Source organism: Vombatus ursinus, unplaced genomic scaffold, assembly GCF_900497805.2.
Source record: "Vombatus ursinus unplaced genomic scaffold, bare-nosed wombat genome assembly UNPS02014961.1, whole genome shotgun sequence".
Classification (NCBI taxonomy): Eukaryota; Metazoa; Chordata; class Mammalia; order Diprotodontia; family Vombatidae; genus Vombatus; species Vombatus ursinus.
The window spans coordinates 933,104-954,772 of NW_020954739.1; the positions used below are offsets into that span (position 1 = coordinate 933,104).

A 21,669-nucleotide genomic window follows, 5' to 3' on the forward strand; every position below is an offset into this window, starting at 1 on the left:
GTGGAACCACGGGACTCATCAATACAGAGCAGCTTCAACCTTGCTGCTTTACGGCTGTGCTGCCTGTGACTCACCGTTGCAAAGAAGTGCTTTATCCATGGGCCAGATGTAGGACAGGCAATGCTCGCAGGACTGGGGGATGCTCACTTGGTAGCTTGCAAACACATGCCCATTGTGCTCCTGGATCTGAAACAGCAGCGGGCCAGATCAGAAGGCAACACTTGCCTACACCTCCAACCCCCAACGTTAGGAAAAAAGTCAATGAAGAAAATGGCATTCCAACACCATGACTTCCTTCCATACAAGTCTTCCCAAGAGAAGTAAAGTGGAGAATTTCCAGAATTTGTGCTTTATGACTACCTCTGGGCATTGTCAACATTTAAAAAAATAGAAACTATTCTCACCAAGCCTCTCACAGAATAACCAAATCCAACTTAAAAAACACAACTATTTTTTACATCTGTGAGATGCCTAGATTACAGAAATAGAGCCTTTGGACAACCTTGGAAAGACTGGGTCATTTATAAAAACACATGTAATCATTTAATTTGAAAATTAAAAAATAAACTCACTGCACGATCTTGCTTTCTCTTTTTCTTCTGAGACTTGCTTAACTGTGAGGGAACAAAAAAGAGACAAAAAGCCCATTTTTGAGTCTCCAATAATTTTGCTGATTTACACTAGCTGAGTTCTCATCTGAAGTTGTTCCCAGAATCTCAAAGTTGGATGGGATCTTGGAGACCATTTGGTCCAACCCATACTGGAACAAGAGATCTGACAAGAGGTCATTCTCTTACATTTGCTTGAAAACCTTCAGGGAGGGGGAACCCATCATCTCCTGGGGCAGCCCCTCCACTTTGGAATGGCTCCCAATAGCTAGGAAGGTTTTCCCGATATCCAATCCAACCTAAATTTGTATCTTCGCAGCGACGCCCCCTATCCCCCAAACTGCTTCATGTTCAGACAGAACAGGTCTAATCTTTCCTCTATATGACAGCCTTTCATATACTGGAACCCGGTTATGATGTCCCTAACAATGACAGGTTCTAGAATTTTACCAAGATATGAAATCCAGTGGCCCAGAGCTAGTTGATTCTAGGATCTTCCTTTGTTGAAAATTGGAACACTAAATATCTGCCCCTTCTCCAGTTCTGTGGAACCTTTCCTATTTTCTAAGATCTTTCCAAGATTATCGAGTGGTGTGATAATCACACCAGCCAATTCCTTCAGTATCCTGGGACGTAGGTGATTTGGATCAGGATAGAGATTACCAGGGACAGCTGGGTGTCCTCTAACTGTCTCCTTACTTATCAATTCCCTATTAGCAATATTTCCTCCATCCTTTTCAGTCTCTTTCCCAGACTGAAAGGGAAAGCAATTCAGCAGTTCTTCCTCCCGTCATCCCTTATTACTATCTCACCCATGCTGGACAATGGTCCTATTCTTTCTCTGAATCTCTCTTTCTTCAGGATGGAGCTAAAAGAGTTCAAACACTTTTCTGTTGTCTTTAACAATTCTCACCAGTCTCACTTTCTACATAGCTTTAATTTATTCTTCTAGAACCCTGTCACTCTTTTATGTTCATTCTCCACAACCCGTTTTTTGCTTTTTTTTTTTAAATTGAAGCTCATTGATTAATTTCCTGAGCATCCATATCAGTCTCTTTAAACAATTCCCTCTTTTTCCTTGTCCCTGGAATTATTTCTTTGTACCTTCAGAATTTTAATTCTTGAAGCCTTTCCTCCTGGGCTGACTTCCCTTTAGGGACCTTCAGTTTCCAGGATTTTATCTATCCTTTTCCAGAGCACCCTGAAATCTGCTCAGACCAAATTCATCAACTTTCCTCTTTTTCTCTATCACAAATTTTAAGACAGAAATGGTATTCTCCCTTCCTTCTCTTCTGCAGTTTCTACCTCAGCAACCAAATGCTCCTCCCTGGTAAGAATCCAATTCAGAATCCAAGTCCCTACTTGGCTTTTTTTTTTTTAAACCACTTTTTTGAAGGATGAAATTTATCATTAAAGCAAGTCAAGAAATGATTAATTGCTTTGGGCAAAGAATGAGCTCCAGCAGACATCCAGATGACTGAAGCCTTCCATCACTACTACACCACAGCTGTGTCAGGCTTGTGATCTACTCCCCAGATTTCTTACCTACTGCCTCTTCTCCCCAGGTGGTCTATAGTATACCCCAATGATAATATTGCTTCTGAAGAACTTCACACAAATGCTCTCCATCATACTTGTCCCTCTCTGGTTCCCTAGATTTCCTCATGTGGGTCTATCTTAATATATACAATGCCACTCTCTCCCCATCCTTATTCTCTCTTTAAAGACAAACAAAACCAAAACCAAATCTATCCTGTTTTTTATGAATATGGATATACCATCTTCCAGAGCCACGTTCCAGTGACAAGCCTCATCCTACTAAGTCTCAGTGACAGTCAAAATTTGCCTCCTTGTGTAAGGTTTTACAGTTCGCCTTGCTTATTATCCACACTTTTGTACATTTGAGTTCAGATGTGAGATAATGGGTTTTGTTACCGGCTCCTTTCTTGGACTCTGTCTTCTATGCATTTCAGGTTGTCTTTACTGCTATTCCTCCTACACTGTAGCTGGTCTCTATGGTTTTTAGCTTCGTACACATACGCATCCAGTTTTATCCTTCCTTCTTCATTTACAGGTGAAGACTTTTAGATTAGATTTATAAGATGCTGGGCAAATACATTCTTATCAGCCCTCTTCACATACGATCCTAGCCAGGAGCCCGTCAATTCTTCTATTTAAGTTGTGATCTATAAATCTACATCTTAGACACCAGTTTCTTTACCGGATGTTCAATTCCCAAATCCCTCTCTTCTGAGGCTCTTTTTGTTGATGAAAACACCATATGTGCCCTGAAGAGTTCCAGTTTCTTGTCTAACACTTTGTCATCTTCAGAAACACTTTCTAGATTCCTTCTGACAGCAACATCTGTGCCCACGTGTAAGTGGCAGCAGTTTGTCTCCAGACTTTCTTTATGACATCGTGGACATTTATCCTAGGAAGACTTTTTCATTTTAATTATGAGATCATTTAGTTGCCAGCACCTGACTTTGCTGCGTAATGGGACGACATCTCGTGCCAGCAGCACCTTTGTGTTTACAACATTGTTCCTGGGAGGATAAGTAGTTGTTTTCTCCTCAGAGGGTACAGTTCTCTCCTCTTTGGGAAGACCCAAAGTAAGAACTGTTACTTAGTTCCACATGTTAGTCTTCCTTTTCTCCACCGTCTGACATTCCTCCAACATGCAAGCTCTTACCACAGGTCAAGATTCCTACTTGTTTATTCAGATTTACAGTCTATTTTCACAATGAAGCCATTACTTCTTTCTTTCTTTCTTTTTTTAAACAATGAACACTTCCTTTTATTTTTTTTCCTTTTTTAAATTTATTTTGATTTATCAACAATCACTTCCATATGCTTTTGAGTTCAAAATTTTTCTCCCCCTTCCTCCCCACGACCCTCCCCAAGATGGCGTACAATCTGATATAGGCAATTATATATACATTCCTATTAAACATATTTTCACATTACTGATGTTGTAAGTAAAAATTAGAACCAACAGGAGGAACCACCAGAAAGAGGAAACAAAACTCAACAGAAGAAAAAAAAATAGCAAATAGTATGCTTTGATCTGCATTCAAACTCCACAGTTTTTTCTTTGGATGTGGATAGCATTTTCCATCACGAGGCCTTTGGAGAAGTCTTAGATCCTTGTATTGCTGGGAAGGGCTAAGTCTATCAACGTTAGTCATCGCACAACATGGCTGTTATTGTGTACAACGTTCTCTTGGTTCTGCTCATTTCGCTCAGCATCAGACCATACAAGCCTTTCCAGGTTTTTCTGAAGTCTGCCTGCTCATCATTTCTTATAGCACAATAGTATTCCATTACATTCATATACCACAACTTGTTCAGCCATTCCCCAATTGATGGGCATCCTCTCAATTTCCAATTCTTTGCCACCACAAAAAGAGCTGCTATAAATATTTTTGTACATGTGGGTTGTTTTCCCATTTATATGATCTCTTTGGGATATAGCCCTAGAAGTGCTATTGCTGGGTCAAAGGGTATGCACATTTTTATAGCCCTTTGGGCAAAGTTCCAAATTGCTCTTCAAAATGGTTGGATCATTTCACAACTCCACCAACAATGCATTAGTGTTCCAATTTTCCCATATCTTCTCCAACATTTATCATTTTCTTGTTTTGTCATCTTGGCCAATCTGACAGGTGTGATGTGGTACCTCAGAGTTGTTTTGATTTGCATTTCTCTAATCAATAATGATTTAGAGCATTTTTTCATATGACTATAGATGACTTTTTAAATTTCTTTATCTGAGAACTGCCTGTTCATATCCCTTGACCATTTATCAATTGGGGAATGACTTGTATGTTTATAAATTTGACTTAATTCTCTATATATTTTAGAAATGAGGCCCTTTTCAGAGACACTGGTTGTAAAAATTCTTTCCCAATTTTCTACCTTCCTTCTAATCTTAGTTGCATTGGCTTTGTTTGTGCAAAAACCTCTCATTTTAATGTAATCAAAGTTATCCATTTTGTTTTTCATAATGTTCTCTATCTCCTGTTTGGTCATGAATTCTTCTGTTTTTCATAAATCTGATAGGTAAACTATTCCTTGCTCTCCCAGTCTGCTTACAGTATCAGCCTTTATATCTAAATCATGAACCCATTTTGACTTCATTTTGGTATATGGTATGAGATTTTGATCAATGCCTAGTTTCTGCCATATTCTTTTCCAGTTTTCCCAGCAGTTTTTTTCAAAGAGTGGGTTCTTATCCCAGAAGCTGCAGTCTTTGGGTTTAATCAAATAATAGATTACTATAGTCACTGACTACTGGGAACACTTCCTTTTAAAAAGGAACTTAGATAACATGGAGAGTAGAGAATCATTCTTTTTTTTTTTCTGGCTAGGCAATGGGGTTAAGTGACTTGCCCAGGGTCACACAGCTAGTAAGTGTTATGTGTCCAAGGCTGGATTTGAACTCAGGTCTTCCTGAATCCAGGGCCAGTGCTCTATCTACTGCGCCACCTAGCTGCCCCAGGGAATCATTCTTTAAGCCCATTTATGCTCTGTTGTTGGATGAGACCAGCATGCATTTAGAGTATGGGTAACAGTCACCTGCATAGCAGAAATGTACCGCACACTGCTCCGTCTACTTGCTAGAAGTGAAATCCTTGATCTTGTGTGCTCTTTGCAGAAACGTTCTCTCCTTCCTCTCAAAACATGCTGAATATTGTATCATACTCATATAGGTGACTATAGGCCTTTTCAGGGCAGGGGCCATGTTATTCTTCACTACTGAATTTCCTGCGCTTAGCACAATGTCTTGCATGTAAGTGCTTAAGACATTTTATTCAATTGAATTTCTCTCCTCTAGGCCTCCACAGGTCCACTGATAATTCAACCCTGCAATATTTCATTCTTTGTAGGGAAGACTGGTTGGGGCCAAAAGCCAGCCTCACAAATTTGGTGTTTAAACATTTTTGGCATTTTAAATTTGCAAACATCAGATACCACCTATGTGAGACACTTATATAATCATTTGTATTAGAGTAGAGGTTAGAATTAGCAAAGGTGTGTTAGAATTCTTAAGTACTCAGATTTATGAATGAGTAGGAAAGATATGAAGGTTAGTTCAGGGACTGGGTTATGACACCTACCTTTGGTGGTTCAAAGTCATTTTTTGTGTATCCTCTGGTGAACTCATCAAGAAGGGACTGGAACAGATTCAGGACCAGGTTGGTATCCTTTTCTCCTCTTTCCATTGCCAGGTTGTTTACTACGATCTGGTAGTTTTCCATCAGATCTTTATAGCCAACATGAATTTTTCCATTCTAGTATTAAAAAGTCAAATTTAAAGTCTAAGTACACTAAGAAGTCCTGCATTTTCTATTATTCTATAACAAATGATCAGTTAAACCTAAGGTCATGGAAAGGAAAGTTTTAAGTGCTCCAGCATGACAGGTGCTTGAGAACCTCCCCAGACATGTGCTCTGCTCTCCCACCTCCACGCCTCCCACCTCCATGCCTCTAGAGGCACATGCTCTTCCTCACCCCTACACCCTCCCTTCTCTCTTGCCATAGCAGCGTAGCATTTAGAGCTGGCAGGGACCTCAGAGAGCATCTGGTCGGCCTCCTTCATTTTACACATGATGAAAGGTAGGTTTTTGACCCACAAGCAGAGCTGGGCCCTAAACCCAAGTACTTTAACTCAAGCCCAGTGCTCTTTCCATGACATCATGCTGCTGCTGCCCCACCTCTGCCTGCTGAAACTGTATTCATCCTTTATGGACACAGCTCAAATGCCATTCACTGGGGGAACCAATCCAGACCGCTGGGGGAAATGATCTCACCTTCCATTCACACTTTGCACCTTTCTTATGTTGTATCTTGCATTATCATTATTTGTGTGAATCTCATATCCCCTCTACAAGACGAAAGCTTGATGAGGGTAAGACTAGGTCTTCTTCACATCTGGATTCTCCTCTCCTATCCCCCTTATTGACAGCACATTCCTACATCAAGTTAAAGCTGGAGTTTATAAGAAAAAAAAAAATAACCTACCGGAGCAGAATACATAGTCTTTATATTGCTTCTAAACTTTTCTGTGGCTTCAATAAATAAACTTTCAATGGGAGTCTTCTGAGAGCGCAAGTCATTTATCTGACAGGCAAAAATATATAAAATAATTACTTTTTTCTTTTAAGACGATGACATATTTGGTTTATGTCAAATTTGTAACTTACTGGGGATAACAGGCTACAAAGCAAGTTAAATGGCCATGACAAGGATTTATTAGCTCAACTAAATAAAGCCTTCAATTGCGTTTGGTCATTTTCTCCCTGTCCACCCACTCACCTCCCCAGGTCCTAGGACTTAATGCTGTGAGTTCCTGCCCCAGAAAGAACAGTTCTTCAGTTTCTTAGCCTTTCAGATGACAATAAACAGTTACTAATTTAAGAGGCCCCTGCTATGGGAAGCCTCCTAGACAGTGTAGTACACTAGGAGAGGGAGAGTTCTAGGCCTCTTCAGCAAGTTTTCTCCCTGTCTCCCAATAGATGCCTTGCTTCCTTTCCAGGTAGAAGGGAAAGAAGACTTCACAAACACTATAAGCACTTGTGATTTCATCTGTGTGGGTCTTTCTCTACTGATGTGGATCCCAACAACCTGACATCTTAGTGGATGCTTAATGAGTTACTGTCAGGGTCAGGTGAGCTGAACTGGTCTTCAGGCGAGGACAAACACACCCTACTTCTTGTCTTTAGCCTGGAGGCTTTCTAGCCACAGGACTTGTCAGGGCTTGTGCTTTGCAAGTACAGTTTTCAAAGACTTAAGGACTTCACACATGGCCAGGAGAGGGTTCATGTTTTCCCCTACTGGACACAGCATACTAGAACCCTTCACAGCTGTTACCAAAGTCCTTTGCTTGAACATCTCACCTTGTTCAAAAGGAACTCATCAAGGTATTTCAGTTCGTTGGCATTTGTTATTTTCCGGAACACAGACTCTCTCCACTTCTCAGACACTGTTGTGATTTTACCAATCTTAATGTTACGATTCTTCTTTGTTTTGCTAGCTGGCTCTTTCACAGGGCGGTCTCGCTCTCCTGTGTGGGGGCGGTTCTGATGTCCAGATGGTGCTAGAAAAAGGAGCAATTCTACAGCATTAGATACATGGAACAGTACAGGGAGTCATTTACAAAACACAAGCCTAAATTGTAATCCATCAAGCTTCTAAAATACCACTTTAGATAGTTTAATGGTGCACACAAGGACTGTGATTTTGAAATCACTGTGACATCTAAAAAAATAGATTTTTTTTGTATGTCTTTTGTCTTTGGTTTCATCATTTCAACCCTTGCCCCTGTATGAACCCTTCCTTGTGACAAAGAAAAATACCTGAGCAAACGCACATGTTATAATGACTCCACCTAACAATAATAGCCAATATTTATATAACATTTTGATTTGCAAAACATTTTACATCTGTTATTTCATGTGATCTTCCCAACGATGTATTCTGTCCTCAGAATCCCCTACCTCTCTGCCATGAGGGAAGAGGGAGAACCCTCTGCAGCTTTTCCCTATGCCTTGAAATTCCATTTCCATTTGTGATGTGCACATCACTCTCAGTATTTTGCTCACTGTTGGTTCACGTAAGCCTTTGCTTGTTTTCTCTTTAATCTCATATCGGTCATTTCTTGTTGCCCAGTAACACTCTCCTACATTCACTCTGTCATTCCCCAGACATGGTGACTTTGCTACAGAGTTGCTTCAGAGTTGAGCTGTATTCCTATTCTGAACAATCATTTATATAATCATGATGGAGACAACTCACTTTCTGAGGTTCTTTTCGATGCTATAGCTTCCAACATCGCAGGTACAGGAGCGGCAGTCTCCATTTCCTCTGTTCCCTCTATGTTGTACTTCTTATCTTTATTTTTAGGCATGAAAAGCCATTTAAATGTGGATCTAAAGGAAGAAGTGTAGGTAAATCTGCTTAATTGTGTGGAATTTAAGTCATGTTTAGATTTTTTTAGGCCTTAATGAGATGGTATAAAATGAAAAGAGGAGGACATATGGCTGTTTTACTACCAATAATATATTAATATCTTAATCAATATATACAGATTTCCCATGCCCCCAGTAATCTATCATACAAGTGGCTGGTTCTTTTGGTAATGAACCTTGTTGAAAATTTCCCTATAATTATGTAAGAATCTCTGAGAACTTCTAAAAAAAATCTTCAAAAAAAAGAAAAGAAAAAAGAAAAATTATTGTTCTTATATAAATTTCCTTTTTGCTAATTTTCCTCCAAGAAGATATATTTTTCATTTTCTCTAGATGAAGTGGGGTTTTTGAATATAGCATGAAACCATGGTGGACTAAGAGACAGCATGATTTAAGAATACAAGACTAAGAATGAGGATCTGGGATGAATTCCTGGCTTGATAACTTACAACTTGTGTGACTTTGGACAATTCAACTAACCCTTTCGAGTCTATTTCTTCCTGTCAAATGGTGACAATACTTCTCCTACTACCTATCTCACAGGGTGGAAACAATGTTTTTTCAACTGCAAAAGTACTAAATAAACTGAATTGCTTAGGCTGTTGGTTAGATGGCAGCTGCTTGCTGTCTTCAATTGGCTTGAGGGCTCTCACTGTACCGTACTAACCTCTAACCACTACCCCACCACGCCCTCCCCAAGCCTTGTGCTTGCTCTTAGGCCTTTCTTAACCTCTCAATCCCTTACTCAAAACTGACCCATCTCATATCCCAGTAGCTTAGATTCCTGGTGGTTCTCTGCTTTAACAGAACACAAGAAGCTCTAGCTTCCTAACTTCACTGTTGAGTTTGAGGCTCTCTCATCCCCCCCAGCCTAGCTCAAAACCTGTTATTTCTCTTTTCTCATGTCCCGTTCCTGCCAAGCTAACTCTCCATAGTATTTCATTCCTTCCAAGAAAATGCTGTTATTCATTTTTTCATCTTCAGCCTCTCGCTTTCCACCGGCTCCTCTGTATCTCGTCTCCCCCTTCCTAACAGTATCTGTTCTAGATGCTGCTAACTGCCAGGTTATCATCTGTGGCCACTATCCTTTCGCTATCAAAATTCTAGAGAGTAGCATACACTAGTTGACTCTACCTCCTCACCACCTGCACTTTCTTAAAAGTCTGCAATCTTCTGTAATCGACAAACCAATGGGCTTTTCTTAGTTCTCCTGAATTTTCTGTATCATTTGACACTGCTGATCCCACCCACCTCCCTCAGAATGTGCTGCCCTTTTTTCCTTGTTCTCCTCATCTTTCTGACCACTCCTTCTTGGTCTCTTTTGCTGGTTTCTCTTCCTCCTCCCACCCAGTAAATGTGGGAATCCCCTAATGCTGTCAGCCCTTTTCATTTCTCTTTCTACAAGTTCTCCCTCAATAATCTTATCCATTTTAATTATCACCTCTATGCAGTTGATTTTCAACTCTTTACCTTCTTCTCCAAGCTTTCCCCAGAGCCACAATCTCAAACTCATTCAGTCCAGCGGTTTGCTAATATGCCCACCTGGATGGGCTTGGTACCACAATCAAACTTTACATGTGTAAAAAGGAATTCAGTCTTTGCCCTAGGAAGCCTGACCCTCCTCTTACTATTCCTATTTCTGCTGAAGGCACATTATTTTCCTCATCAGCTAGGCCTCAAAGTTTGGGTTCATTCCCCATATCCAACTGGTTGTCAAATTTTGTTGTTCCATCCTTGTGACATTCCTTGTATTGACCCTGTCCTTTCCCCTTAGACTCCTATCTCCTGTCTTATCTTTTCATCTGGACTACAGTAACAACTTAATGTTCAGCTGCTTGCTCTGGAATGTGGGTTCTATCTCCCTTTTCCAATTCACCCCACACTCTTTTGCGTCCTCTATTCTAGCTGAAGAGGCCAGAAAGGATGGGGTTCAGTTCCTCCTTTGGACCTCAAATGGCTGAGTGACCCTGAGCAAGTGAGTCAGCCTCTTGGGGTTCCAGACCACCCTCCCAGAGCCGGTGCTGCCCTGCATGGGCAGAGGAAGCCTCTCCCTGGGAGTCCTCTACACCCATGAACTCACAGACAGGCCTGGTCCCCTCCTCAAGGCTCTAACTGGCAGACCCAGTGTGGCCCTATGTGGGCAGAGAAGCACTTCTCCCCTGGGAGCTCCCCACCACCAGTGGAGTTACAGGCCCAGGCACCATCTCCTCCTGCTCTCTTTTACCTCCATGCCTTTGTGTACAACATCCTGCCTTCATCCGAACTACTGCTGGCCCTTTGTCTTCCTCCTCCCATTCCTCTCACACCCATTCCAGATCAGCATGCTCATCTCCTTTTAACACAGAATAATCATGTGTACACACGCCTCAACCTGCTACTAGATGAAGACAGCACAGAACCGTGGCAGAAGTGCTGAAGGTGAAGCCAGCAGACCTCTGGGTTCAAATTCTGGCTGTGAGCCTCGGTGTTCTTGTACTGTAGAGTTACTTAAGAGGAAAATGCTTTATAAACTTTAAAGTGCACTACGGAAACATGAGTTAGTGTTCTCATCACTGTCAGCTCCCTGAAGGTGGAGCCTTCCCTCTTTTTCATCTTGGCAACCCAAGGCATAACCCCTTGGCAGTGTGGGATCAGACAAAGTGAACTGGCCTCAGAATCACGAAGACCTGGGCATGAATGGTCAGATCCTTCAGAACAGTTTCCCCCTAGAAAGTCACTAAATTTCTCAGAGGGTGAGTTTCCTCTTCTGTAAGGTGGAGATTATAACAGAATCTACTTTAAAAGGTTACCCTGAGGATCAAACAAGATGATGATTGTAAAGTGTTTGGCACACCTTACAGAGCTACCTACGTGTAAGCTAAAATGAATGAAGATCTGTCGACTTGAACAGGGTTAACATGTCTATTTTAATAGGAACCTTAACTCAAAGGAGCAATTCTCATCACAAGGATGTTGGGTCCTGCAGCAGGCGGAGTGGGGAGATATGCCAAGACCCCCAGCTACGCCAAGGTTTGCCCTCTCCTTTGGCGAACACAAGCACGTACTTGGAGTCAGCCTGCTGGCTTGCGGACAGGCCGTCGCTGTGGGCAGACAATTCCCCAGGCTTCTTCCTCTGTATGGTATGCTTTTTGGAGAGCCTGCTGCCATCCACCCCTTCTGTAGACACCTGCAGCAGATAAAGAGGAATGTCAGTGGGAGGTTAAGCACCTCAATAGATAGACTTAACCTCCTTTTTTACTAGATCATTCTAGACTCTAAAGAATCATCATTCACTTGAAAGACAATGTCATTTACACTTAAAATTTTTTTTTTTTTGGTGGGGGCAAGGTGACAGTCTATATAGCCTTAGAAAGGATGGGCAACCTATGACTAGTGAAACAACTGCAGTGTTGTCAGGAAATCATCGGAGAACAGAATTATAACTTTTAATGATACACATGAATATCCTACCTGATTCTTGGTAGATGAAGGAACTAGTTTATCAACATCACTCAATGATAAAGAAAATCCTCGATCCCTGCAAGACCACAAAAGGGCAACTGTTATGAAACTGATTTAAGAGTACTTATCTCTCTTGTTGTTCAGTCATTGCAGTTGTGTTTGATTCTCCGTGACCCCATTTGAGGTTTTCTTGGCAAAGACACTGTCTTTTCCTTCTCCAGCTCATCTTATAGATGAGGAAACTGAGGCAAACAGGGTTAAATGGCTTGCCTAGGATCACACAGCTAATAAGTGTCTGAGGCCAGATGTGAACTTAGGAAGATGAGTCTTCCTGACTCCAGGCCTGGCACTCCATGCACTGCACCACTTATCTGACCCTATCTGCTCTAGAAGAAAATTATCATGCTTGTTCCTGGGATGAGAAATCCTTGCCCAGTAAGATCTACAGTGGAAAAAACAGTGGATGTGGAATCAAGAGGAATGAGTTTGGATGTGACCTGGCGCTGCTACTTATAGGCTGTGTGATCTCTCTGAGCCTCAATTTCCTTATCTATAAAGTGGAGATGATAACTGTTATACTACCTAGTTCAGACAGATGCTATGAGGATCCAATGAGGTAATGTATGTAAACTGCTTTGAAAATCATAAAGCATTACAGCTAAACATAAGCTCTTCATATTACTGTGAGCTCCGTGAGAACAGGGGCTGCTTTTTGCTTTTCTTTGCATCCCCAGCGGTTAGCACTGTGCACAGCACACAGTGGGCACTTAATAAATGCTAGTCAATTGATTTAAATACTCTAGAATCTATGACTTCATCTGTGTGATACTCCTTCCACTGAGGTTGATTACAACCTCCCTGTGCTTCAGTAGACACTTTCACGAGTTCATCATAGGGTGTCCACCCCTCTGGTGGTGAGCCTCCCAAAGCTCAGGTAGGCCGGACTTAGGTCAAAGACACATGCACACACACACTTCTGGGCTGGGCCTGTACATGAAGCCATTTCAGATCAGCCAGAAATGCCTAAGTTTGCTTTCTTCTGACTTGGTCTTTGAGAACCCAGAGTTGTCACTAGGCTGCCACGAAGCAGCAGAGGATGACTTGAGTGGATTCTTATCCTGATCTCCTCTGTAGCCTAGCAGTGTCTAACTGTGTGTCCTGAGAAGAGAGGCAGGCAAGGCAGACACCAGGAAGCTCACCTGTGAATGACAGTCAGATAGTGGAGGAGTTACTTTGGGGAAGTGTTGCTATTTAAGATCTGGAGGGCCTCATCTCTCTCCTGCGGATGTCCCCTGGCAGCTGGCTACCCTGTTCCAGGTTTTTGATCCTGAATTACAGCACATCCTTCTTTCTCCTAGTCTTCCTGACTCTGACCTAGGCTTCCCAAGCCAGACTCCACTCTCGTGGAATTTTGACCAGGCTCTGAGAACTTGATTTTGAGCTTCCATATTGCTGAGCCAATTTTCTTATTCTCAGTTTCCAAATATAGATCTCTATTTTTCACTTTGTTCTGGTAATATCACTTCATCTTCTCACTGTTCCCTTTGCTTTCTTTGACTGTTTAACTGGACTGGTGACTCTTGGAGAGTACAGACTGTGCCTGAAGATTCTGTATCCTTCATTACACTTCACACTGAACCCTAGTCATGGTAAAGAATGAATATTTCTTTACTGAATAAACAATTGCCTTGGCATCACTGACCTTAGACTATACTGTTCGGTCCTTCACCTTTCCTGACATATTCTATGGCCTCCTGGAGGATTAGTAAAACTGAACTTTAATTTTCTGGTCATGACGTCTGCTCAGCCGCTCTGTCATGACATGCTGTCTACCTCCAAATTTAAACCTCTTACCTCTCATTGCAGGCCCTCCACAATCTCTTACAACTCTCTCTTTTGAATCTCACTACAAACAGTACATCCTCACCGTCCCTGGGTGTGGCCTGAGGGTCCTGGCCTCTGTACTTCTGCAGTGGAAGGGATAGTTAAGTAAGTGGTAGAGGGCATGTGTCCAAGTTCCAGTTCTGCCCTTTACTGCCCGTGTAGCCTGGGAACAGTTTACCACATCACTTGGGGCCTTACATTTTCTCATCTGTAAAGTGAAGGGGTGGATCAGAGGACCTCTAAGGTCTCTCCCATGATCCCCAGCCTGGATTGCTCTCCCCTTGCATCTCTGCTGCTGGAACAATCTTGGCCTATTAATGTCCCCACTTCCATGAAGGCTTCTGATTCCCCTCCTGGTCCTGAAATTCACTAAGCATTTTGTTTGACCCTCTCACGCATTCTTGTGCATAACAGCTGTTTATGTATGTAACATGTCCTCTACTGAATGAGTGAAAAAGCCCTAATTACGTGCTAAGCACTAGGGACACAAAGAGAAAAAAAGTGCCAGTCCTCACAAATCCTCAGGGTTCAGCAGCACGGCAGATGGCAAGGCCCAGCCAGGGGTCTTGGGGTGACTGCAAATTCTACAAGGGCGGGAATTCTGCCTTATTTCTTCCATCTCCCCTAGCACGAGGGATGGTGCTCTTTACATTAGTAACTGAGTAATAAATGTCTGCTGAATTGAATTGGATGTGTCAAAGCTTCTGACCTTAACACATACACATCTTTATCAATTAAAAAAATCAGCTGATGTTGATGACTATTAATAAAACATGTGAAAAAAGTATTCTTACTCTCCCGGCGTTAGGGGTAACCCAACAGTCCTGTGTTTCTCACTCAGGTCCAGGGACTGGCTCAGCACTGTACCAGTGCCAGCAACCATCATTTTCTTTCCTCTCCATAACTCTACTACAGTCGACAATCGCTCACTATCAGTTTCTCGGTATCTCTGGATCTGGGAAGCAGAAGGACTCTCTGGCCCTTCATTTTTTTTCTGGCCAGTGCTTGGCTTGTGTTTATCTTGGGGTTGTTCAGCAGCATCTTTGGTAACCTTGTCATTCAGGGGAAGAGTAGACGGCCTTTCGAGATTGCTGTGACTCTGAGTTCCTTTTTGCTGCAGCTTCTGGTTTTCTCCCATTTTCTTAGATTCGATAGCCTGGTTACCTGAAAATTCCTGCTTTAATTCTGTTGATTTTTTCTCCGGTAAATTTTCCTTGCCCATTATTTCATCAAGAGAGTTTATGTCTGAAGGGACTTTCTCTTCTTTTTTACTTTGCAAAGTAACTTCTTGCCAATATTCATTTTGTTCCTGGACTATCTTTCCTGGAGGTTCTCTGATACTGCCATCTTCCTTGCAGGACAGTATGTGCTTATTCTGTAGATTGACATGTTCAAGACCCCTTTGCCGTCGTGATTCACGCTTTTCTCGGCTACTTGTGCTCTTTTCATGACTTTCTACGAGATTTTTCTGAGAAGGAAGAGTCTTCTCGGCGTTCTGGTTTTCTTTTTCTTTTTGTAAATTATGTTTTTCATCTTCTGCTCCATGTGTTTCATGCAGCTGATGCTCTGGAACAGAAACAGGAATCAATTCCATCTCTGATGTAACAGCTTCCTCCTTGGGCACCGGCTCCCTGTTCTCTGCCTCAGGGAATCCAGTGTCTTCCTTTTCTTTCTCCAGGGCCTGCTGCATTTCCCTTTTCTTTTCCTCAATCCTCTTCTTTTCTAAAATCATCTGGCCAAAGCTGTTAAAAAAAAAAGCAAGAGCTTGAGAAAGACATGTGAAGACAGTGGTCTCCGAAGACCTGACTCACTAGTGTTTGAACCAAAGTCTTTGAGTCACATAAATCTATACTATACAACTCCTGGCCACTTAAGATAAGGGTGGACATGGAGACATGCAGGCTGAGACCTCCTTCACCTTGGCTTTCAGCCACTCTGACCCATCCAACCTCATGTGCACAAGTCTAGGTAAGAAGGGCTAGAAACAAGGAAATCTTTTCACTCACAAAAGGGCCAATGATGTTAATAGCAAGAACAAAAATACAACTTCAAGTTCAGTGTCCTCCAGACTTTTTTTTAGACTACACACACACACACACACACACACACAATTTCAAGTTGTGTTCACCGTTGTCTCTGTAGGTATCCTCTGCCTGCAGTCTGAAGGAGAAGAGCGCTCCGCCTTAGCCTCTGGTAGGCCTTCCGTTGTTGGTATCCTCTCCAAACTGCCTGAATATAAACAGCTGCTTCAGCCTTTGCTAGAGTCCTCCTAACTCGGTAAGAACGCCAAAAAGCCTAAAAAATATATTAAAAAAATTTAAGTAGTGAGAGGTAACAAGTGGCTTGGCCTGGATCAGACCTGTAACAAGCATACCAATTGCTTATCCTGAAAGGAACAGACCTGAATGGTGATGGCTGCTTGTTTCACTTGGAGGAAATGTCTTCTTTCTAAGACCATTCGGGTCCAGCTCTGGAGGAGAATGATTTTCCGAATCACTTCTTTGTGAAGTGTCTCCTGGAGGATCTGCCGCTCAGTTTCCTTCATGAACACCTAATCCAAAAGAGAAGGTTTAAACTGAGATTTTTCTCTTGAAATGTCTACCTTTCCTTAAGTTTACAGAGGCGTTTTCCTGTATAGGCAAGACCTAGGGTTAGAAGGCAGTACATTCAAGTTAACTGGAGAGAAATTTAAAGCCAAATCTCCATCTTAATTTCAATAAACCATACCCTACACAGGGCAGGTATGCAAAAGTGATTAACGGGGCACTGGGTAAAGCCAAATGGCAAGTTGAAGATATCATCAGTCTGACTATATTAAAAATAAGACAGCAAATGAGATGAGTACTGAGTAAATATTCTAAATACTCATTCCTTTCAAAGAAATCCCCAAACAAAAAAAAGATAAAATTACAAGTCAAGGATAGTTTTTTGAAGGACAAAATAAAAATGCTTTCATCCTAAGGGACTAAGTTTCTAACCAAAAGTTAATTTTACAATAAATTTGCACCTTTGACCTGACTCCTGACATTTCTGGGAATAAATGTGCCCTAGACTCCTGGAAGAAAAGGAGTTCATAAATTCAAAGTAAAAGAGAGAAAAGCCCTTGGTTTCACAAACAGTCAGAAAATATTGAACAGACCTTAGTTTTTCCTATTTGGTAGTTTTTCTTGTCCATGCCCATCTTCTCTAGCAGAGCAGATATCAACTCCTTTGAAGGTTTGGCATTTTTGGGTAATAACACTTGGAACTGATCTGTGAAATCCTAAGTAATTTAGGTCAAGAAAAATAATTACTTGAGTTTTTGCATCAATGGAAAAGTGCACAAGTAAATAATTCCTTTATCTTTATATCCAGGTTTAGGGCCATTTGTAGACACTATCATTTTGCTCTACAAGAAAGTTAAGAAAAATCTCATTTTTGGGGTTAGTGTCTGAGGTATTTAGAAGATACAGAACTACTCATATCATTAAAATATTTTTTCATACAAAAGATCTGTTTTAAGATCACATTGTAACTATGTGCCACTTGAATTAAAAGCAGCTTATGCCACTGTACTTCTTTTTTTACTATTCCTGCGTTAGTCTTACTGAGTATTTTTCAAAACCTTTTCCATTTAGGAACTGATTCCATTTTCCCAGGTGTGAAAAGGTTTGGTAGTGCATCTCATTTTAGAGATGAGGAAGCTAAGGCACATAATGGTTAAGTGAATCTTCAGGTCAGACTAACACTAGTAGAGCCAGTCCTGGAATCCACACCTACTGATTGCTCAAGACTAGTTTTCCTTCAATAAGATCATGCATATGTTTTGCTAGAATGTGATGCAGTGAATTACCAACTTGAAAGGAAAAATGCATATTCTTGTCCCTGAAGTGTAACTCACACTTTAAACCACTGTCCCAATATATAAAAACTTAAATCCAAATTGTTGTTTTAGAAAAACTAGCTGTGTTGTAGAAGGAGAGAGTGTGAACTCTCGGATCAGAGGTGCTAATATCAAATCCCACACTCCTATAAGACCTTAGGAAAGTCATTTTGCTTCTCTTGGACTAGGTTTCCTCCTCTTTAAAGTAAGAGGGCTAGACCAGATGATGTTCCAGCACTGAATCTCTAGGATTCAAATGCTGTTCAAGGACAGAGACCTTAGAACTAATAATTTAGTGGGTTAAATAAGCAGTTTTTGTTTACATGTATAAGTTAATAAATGATGAAATAAAAACACTATTGCAGGGGCAGCTAGGTGGCGCAGTGGATAGAGCACCGGCCCTGGATTCAGGAGGACCTGAGTTCAAATCCGGCCTCAGACACATAACACTTACTAGCTGTGTGACCCTGGGCAAGTCACTTAACCCCATTGCCTAGCACCCTCCCCCCAGAAAAAACAACCACTATTGCTGGGGCAGCTAGGTGGCACAGTGGATAGAGCTCCAGTTTTGGAGTCAAGAGGACCTCAATTCAAATCCAGCCTCAGACATTTGACACTAGCTGTGTGAACCTGGGCAAATCACTTAACCCCAATTGCCTCACCAAAAAAGCAAAAAAACAAAACAAAACAAAAAAACCCAAACCAAAATAATCCCCCCAAAACAACAACCCACTATTGCAAAGTGCCAAGATACATTTTTAAAGTCAATGCTTCTCACAGTGAAACAAAGGAAGTTGGCAGAGTACAGTGATCATGTGCATAAGAACACTGGGAATCAGAAGACCTGCGTTCTAATCGCAGTTCTGCCACTAACTCGTGAGACCTGAAGCAGGTTGCACCAGCTGTCTGGGCCTCAGACCCCTCCCCTGTAAACTGACAGAGTTGGACTAAATGACCTCTAAGGTTCCCTCCAGCTATAAAAGTCTTTGACTATGATAACTTCCTGTAAATAATCACTGGATTTGTTCAATATCGAAGCCACGACAAGTAAAGGTAAGGTAAGACTCCTTAACCTTTAAGTATGCCCACTCTATTGTTTGTGTGCAGTAAATGCCCCTCAATTGGTAAAAAGAACTAAGTTTGCAAACGCTCAGTGTGGCAGGTGTATTTAAATACCTGAAAGGTAGACTTGGCACTGTAACCTGATCTCCGGATGCGTACGGTTTCTAACATTCCAGTGTACCTTAACTGCTGCAGAACCAGTTCTTCATCAAAGCAGAGCTCTTTCTGGAAAGAACACAGACTACAACTCAGAAGAATGCAGGATGTCTGAACTTCACCAATCTGGTCAAAAGTATGTTTCTCACATTAGTTTCCTCTAATTCCTGACATTAGTTTTAGATTTAATAGAAAAAATGAGGCATATACTATATAAACATACCTAATTTTGATAATTATAGGACTATTCTGCTTATCCTCCAGGTATCACTGAGAGGGGCAGCCACTTGTCACTATTCAATTAAATTATTTTACCTTTATGATCATTTTTTAAGCAGCAAGAGTTTTGGGAGGAGGGCAATGGAAGGGTGGAGAAAAGCTTAGAACAAATAAATTCCAGGAATAAAATTTCAAAAACACCCCTTTAACTTGGAAAAAAGTGACTAATGGGTAATTTAACAAGCATCTTCAAGCAAAGTCTTGGTCAATTCTCCATTCCTAAGTAGGCAAAAAGCAAGAAGAAAGGGGCATAACTGGCACTTAGACAGTCAAAGGAATATTTGAAGATGTTGACCCTTGGAATAGGTTTTAGTGCGGCAAGTTATATAATCTTCCTGACTGGAAATCCTTACAAACAGATCAGATGGTTTCGACTCTGACTAGCCTAGAAAGGAGAGGGCTTTACCAGCTGACCTTGAGCTTCCTTCTGGCAACCTAATTTTATAAGCATATATCCCATATACAGGTTTCCATTAAATATTTTTTATTTGATTCTGTCTACGACTATACCCTGGGTATGGAACTGGCAATTTTCCCACAAGCTGCTGTAACAGGTGTATAAAAACTTTACTTTTAACAGTGACAGGCGTGTAATGACAGGAGGCTATCTCTATTTCTGATCAAGGATATCCCTACATGAGGAATGTTGGGAAGCTTTTACCTACCTTCTCAGCATTGGAGCGAATACATCGAATGAAGAAAGGCTCAGCTTTACTCAATGTCTCCAACAACTTATTAAGGGAGGCCTGAGGGGGAAAAAGTTAATGTCTGTCATTCAGAAAATTTTTTAGAAAAGTGGAAATCTAATTAGACAATAATTCCACAGATCTCTGGTATCCTTTCCTCTTTCAAAAGCAAAAAAGGAGAGAAGAAGTAAGGGAAGGGAGGAGAGAGAGAGAGAGACAGACAGACGGTTACTTCCCACCCCCCCCACTCCCTTCTTGGAACTCCACATCAGTCTCTAAGCTTTGCTATAGCCTCTTGATTTGATTACTGACTTCAGATATCCACGCTGGTCTGAATATAGGTCATGTTTTTTTCCCTAAATTTGGTTTGTATAAAACCTAAATGTGACCTATAATTCTGTTAGTGGGAAGAATAGAAAGAAGAGGATGACAATGAAAAGCGATGAAGAAAACATGATAGGCAGTGAGGTGGTGCAGTAGATAGAGCACTGGGCCTGGAGTCAGGAAGAACTGGGTTCAAATCTGACCTCAGACACGATTTGTGAGATCCTGAGCAAGTCACTTGACCTCTGTTTGCCTGTTTCCTCAGCTGTAAAATGGAGATAATAACAGTACCTAACTCCCAGGGCTGTTGTGAGGATCAAATGAAATATTTCTAAAGCATGTAGCAGTGACTGGCATGTAATAGGTGCTATATAAATGCTATTAGCTATTATGAGCAAGTGAGCAAGACATTTTTATTTAGAATACTTGAAGTCCTTTCACTGTAATTTTTCTTATGTGTTAATTTCATATAACTTTTTAAAATCCCCTACAAATAGCTGGCTTACTGTAATAGTTAAAATTTTGAAATCTTTACATCAGGCAAGGACCCAATTGATAACTACACCAAAAACAGACCATCTTCTACGCTGCCAAAAACATAACAAAAGTGTCTTTTACATTTTGCTCAGCACGGAGCAATATAAAGGTAGATTCAGTCCATGATTTATCTTGATTGCTCTAGTATGGAGTCAATCCAAACTTCTTTAGAGACACTGGCATCTCAGGTGGAAGAGGATGGAAAAGTCTCATAAAGTTACAGTTTAACCAAGCTACACAGTTGGGGTACTAATCATGCTGATATGGGCAACAAGCCTCTTCCACACGCCTTTGAAGCCGTGCCTCTGGAATAAATGAAGAAAGGTCTATTAAGTGCTAACTAGGTTGCCGGGCATTGGGCCAACTACAGGGATACAATTACAAGCGAGAAAGAAGTTCCTGCCCTTCAGGAACTTACATTCTGCTGAGGGAAGATACCCAGTAGAGCTCTGCAGAGCTGGAAAGTCAGGGGTTGGGAAGGGAGAGTTACACTGAAGGTCAAAGCTGCAGGCAGTATGTCATGGAGAGAGCTGCCAAGGGGCGAACTAGGCCAAAGACCAGGACTAGAAAGCATTGCCAATCAGAGCCCAGGGTCTTAGAGTGGGAGTCCAAGGTCTAGGCCGAGGCAGAGCAAGAGACTGGGATTGCAGATGCCTGGTGTGAAGGCAGCAGGACTTATGAAGCAGGGCTGCCCTTTTCATCCTTCCCAACTGCTACCATCAAATCAGCAGAGTGAGAGACAATCACACAAAGACCCTAGCTACTGAGCCCACCACAAATGCTGCAAACAGCTGTTCTTTCTTTGATGGTCAATTGTAGGCTTGGGAACAACATCCCTGTAAAGCATTTCTCCAGCAAGT

At 41.5% G+C, this 21,669-nt stretch overlaps 1 protein-coding gene across 5 annotated transcripts in view; it reads right to left on the reverse strand.

Annotated features, from left to right (window-relative positions):
- The window catches only part of MYO9B (myosin IXB), a 135,805-nt gene that overhangs the window by 15,819 nt on the left and 98,317 nt on the right, over nucleotides 1-21,669 (reverse strand). For all 5 annotated transcript variants that reach the window (XM_027845434.1, XM_027845432.1, XM_027845433.1 and 2 more), the window contains exons 18-31: nucleotides 19,928-20,008; nucleotides 18,942-19,052; nucleotides 17,043-17,165; nucleotides 16,305-16,454; nucleotides 16,032-16,198; nucleotides 14,698-15,645; nucleotides 12,029-12,095; nucleotides 11,623-11,744; nucleotides 8,406-8,539; nucleotides 7,508-7,707; nucleotides 6,633-6,731; nucleotides 5,729-5,902; nucleotides 573-614; nucleotides 75-186 (exon numbers count right to left, since the gene is read on the reverse strand). In XM_027845434.1, coding sequence (XP_027701235.1) covers nucleotides 75-186; nucleotides 573-614; nucleotides 5,729-5,902; nucleotides 6,633-6,731; nucleotides 7,508-7,707; nucleotides 8,406-8,539; nucleotides 11,623-11,744; nucleotides 12,029-12,095; nucleotides 14,698-15,645; nucleotides 16,032-16,198; nucleotides 16,305-16,454; nucleotides 17,043-17,165; nucleotides 18,942-19,052; nucleotides 19,928-20,008 — 2,530 coding nt within the window. The remainder of the gene's footprint in view (nucleotides 1-74; nucleotides 187-572; nucleotides 615-5,728; nucleotides 5,903-6,632; nucleotides 6,732-7,507; nucleotides 7,708-8,405; nucleotides 8,540-11,622; nucleotides 11,745-12,028; nucleotides 12,096-14,697; nucleotides 15,646-16,031; nucleotides 16,199-16,304; nucleotides 16,455-17,042; nucleotides 17,166-18,941; nucleotides 19,053-19,927; nucleotides 20,009-21,669) is intronic.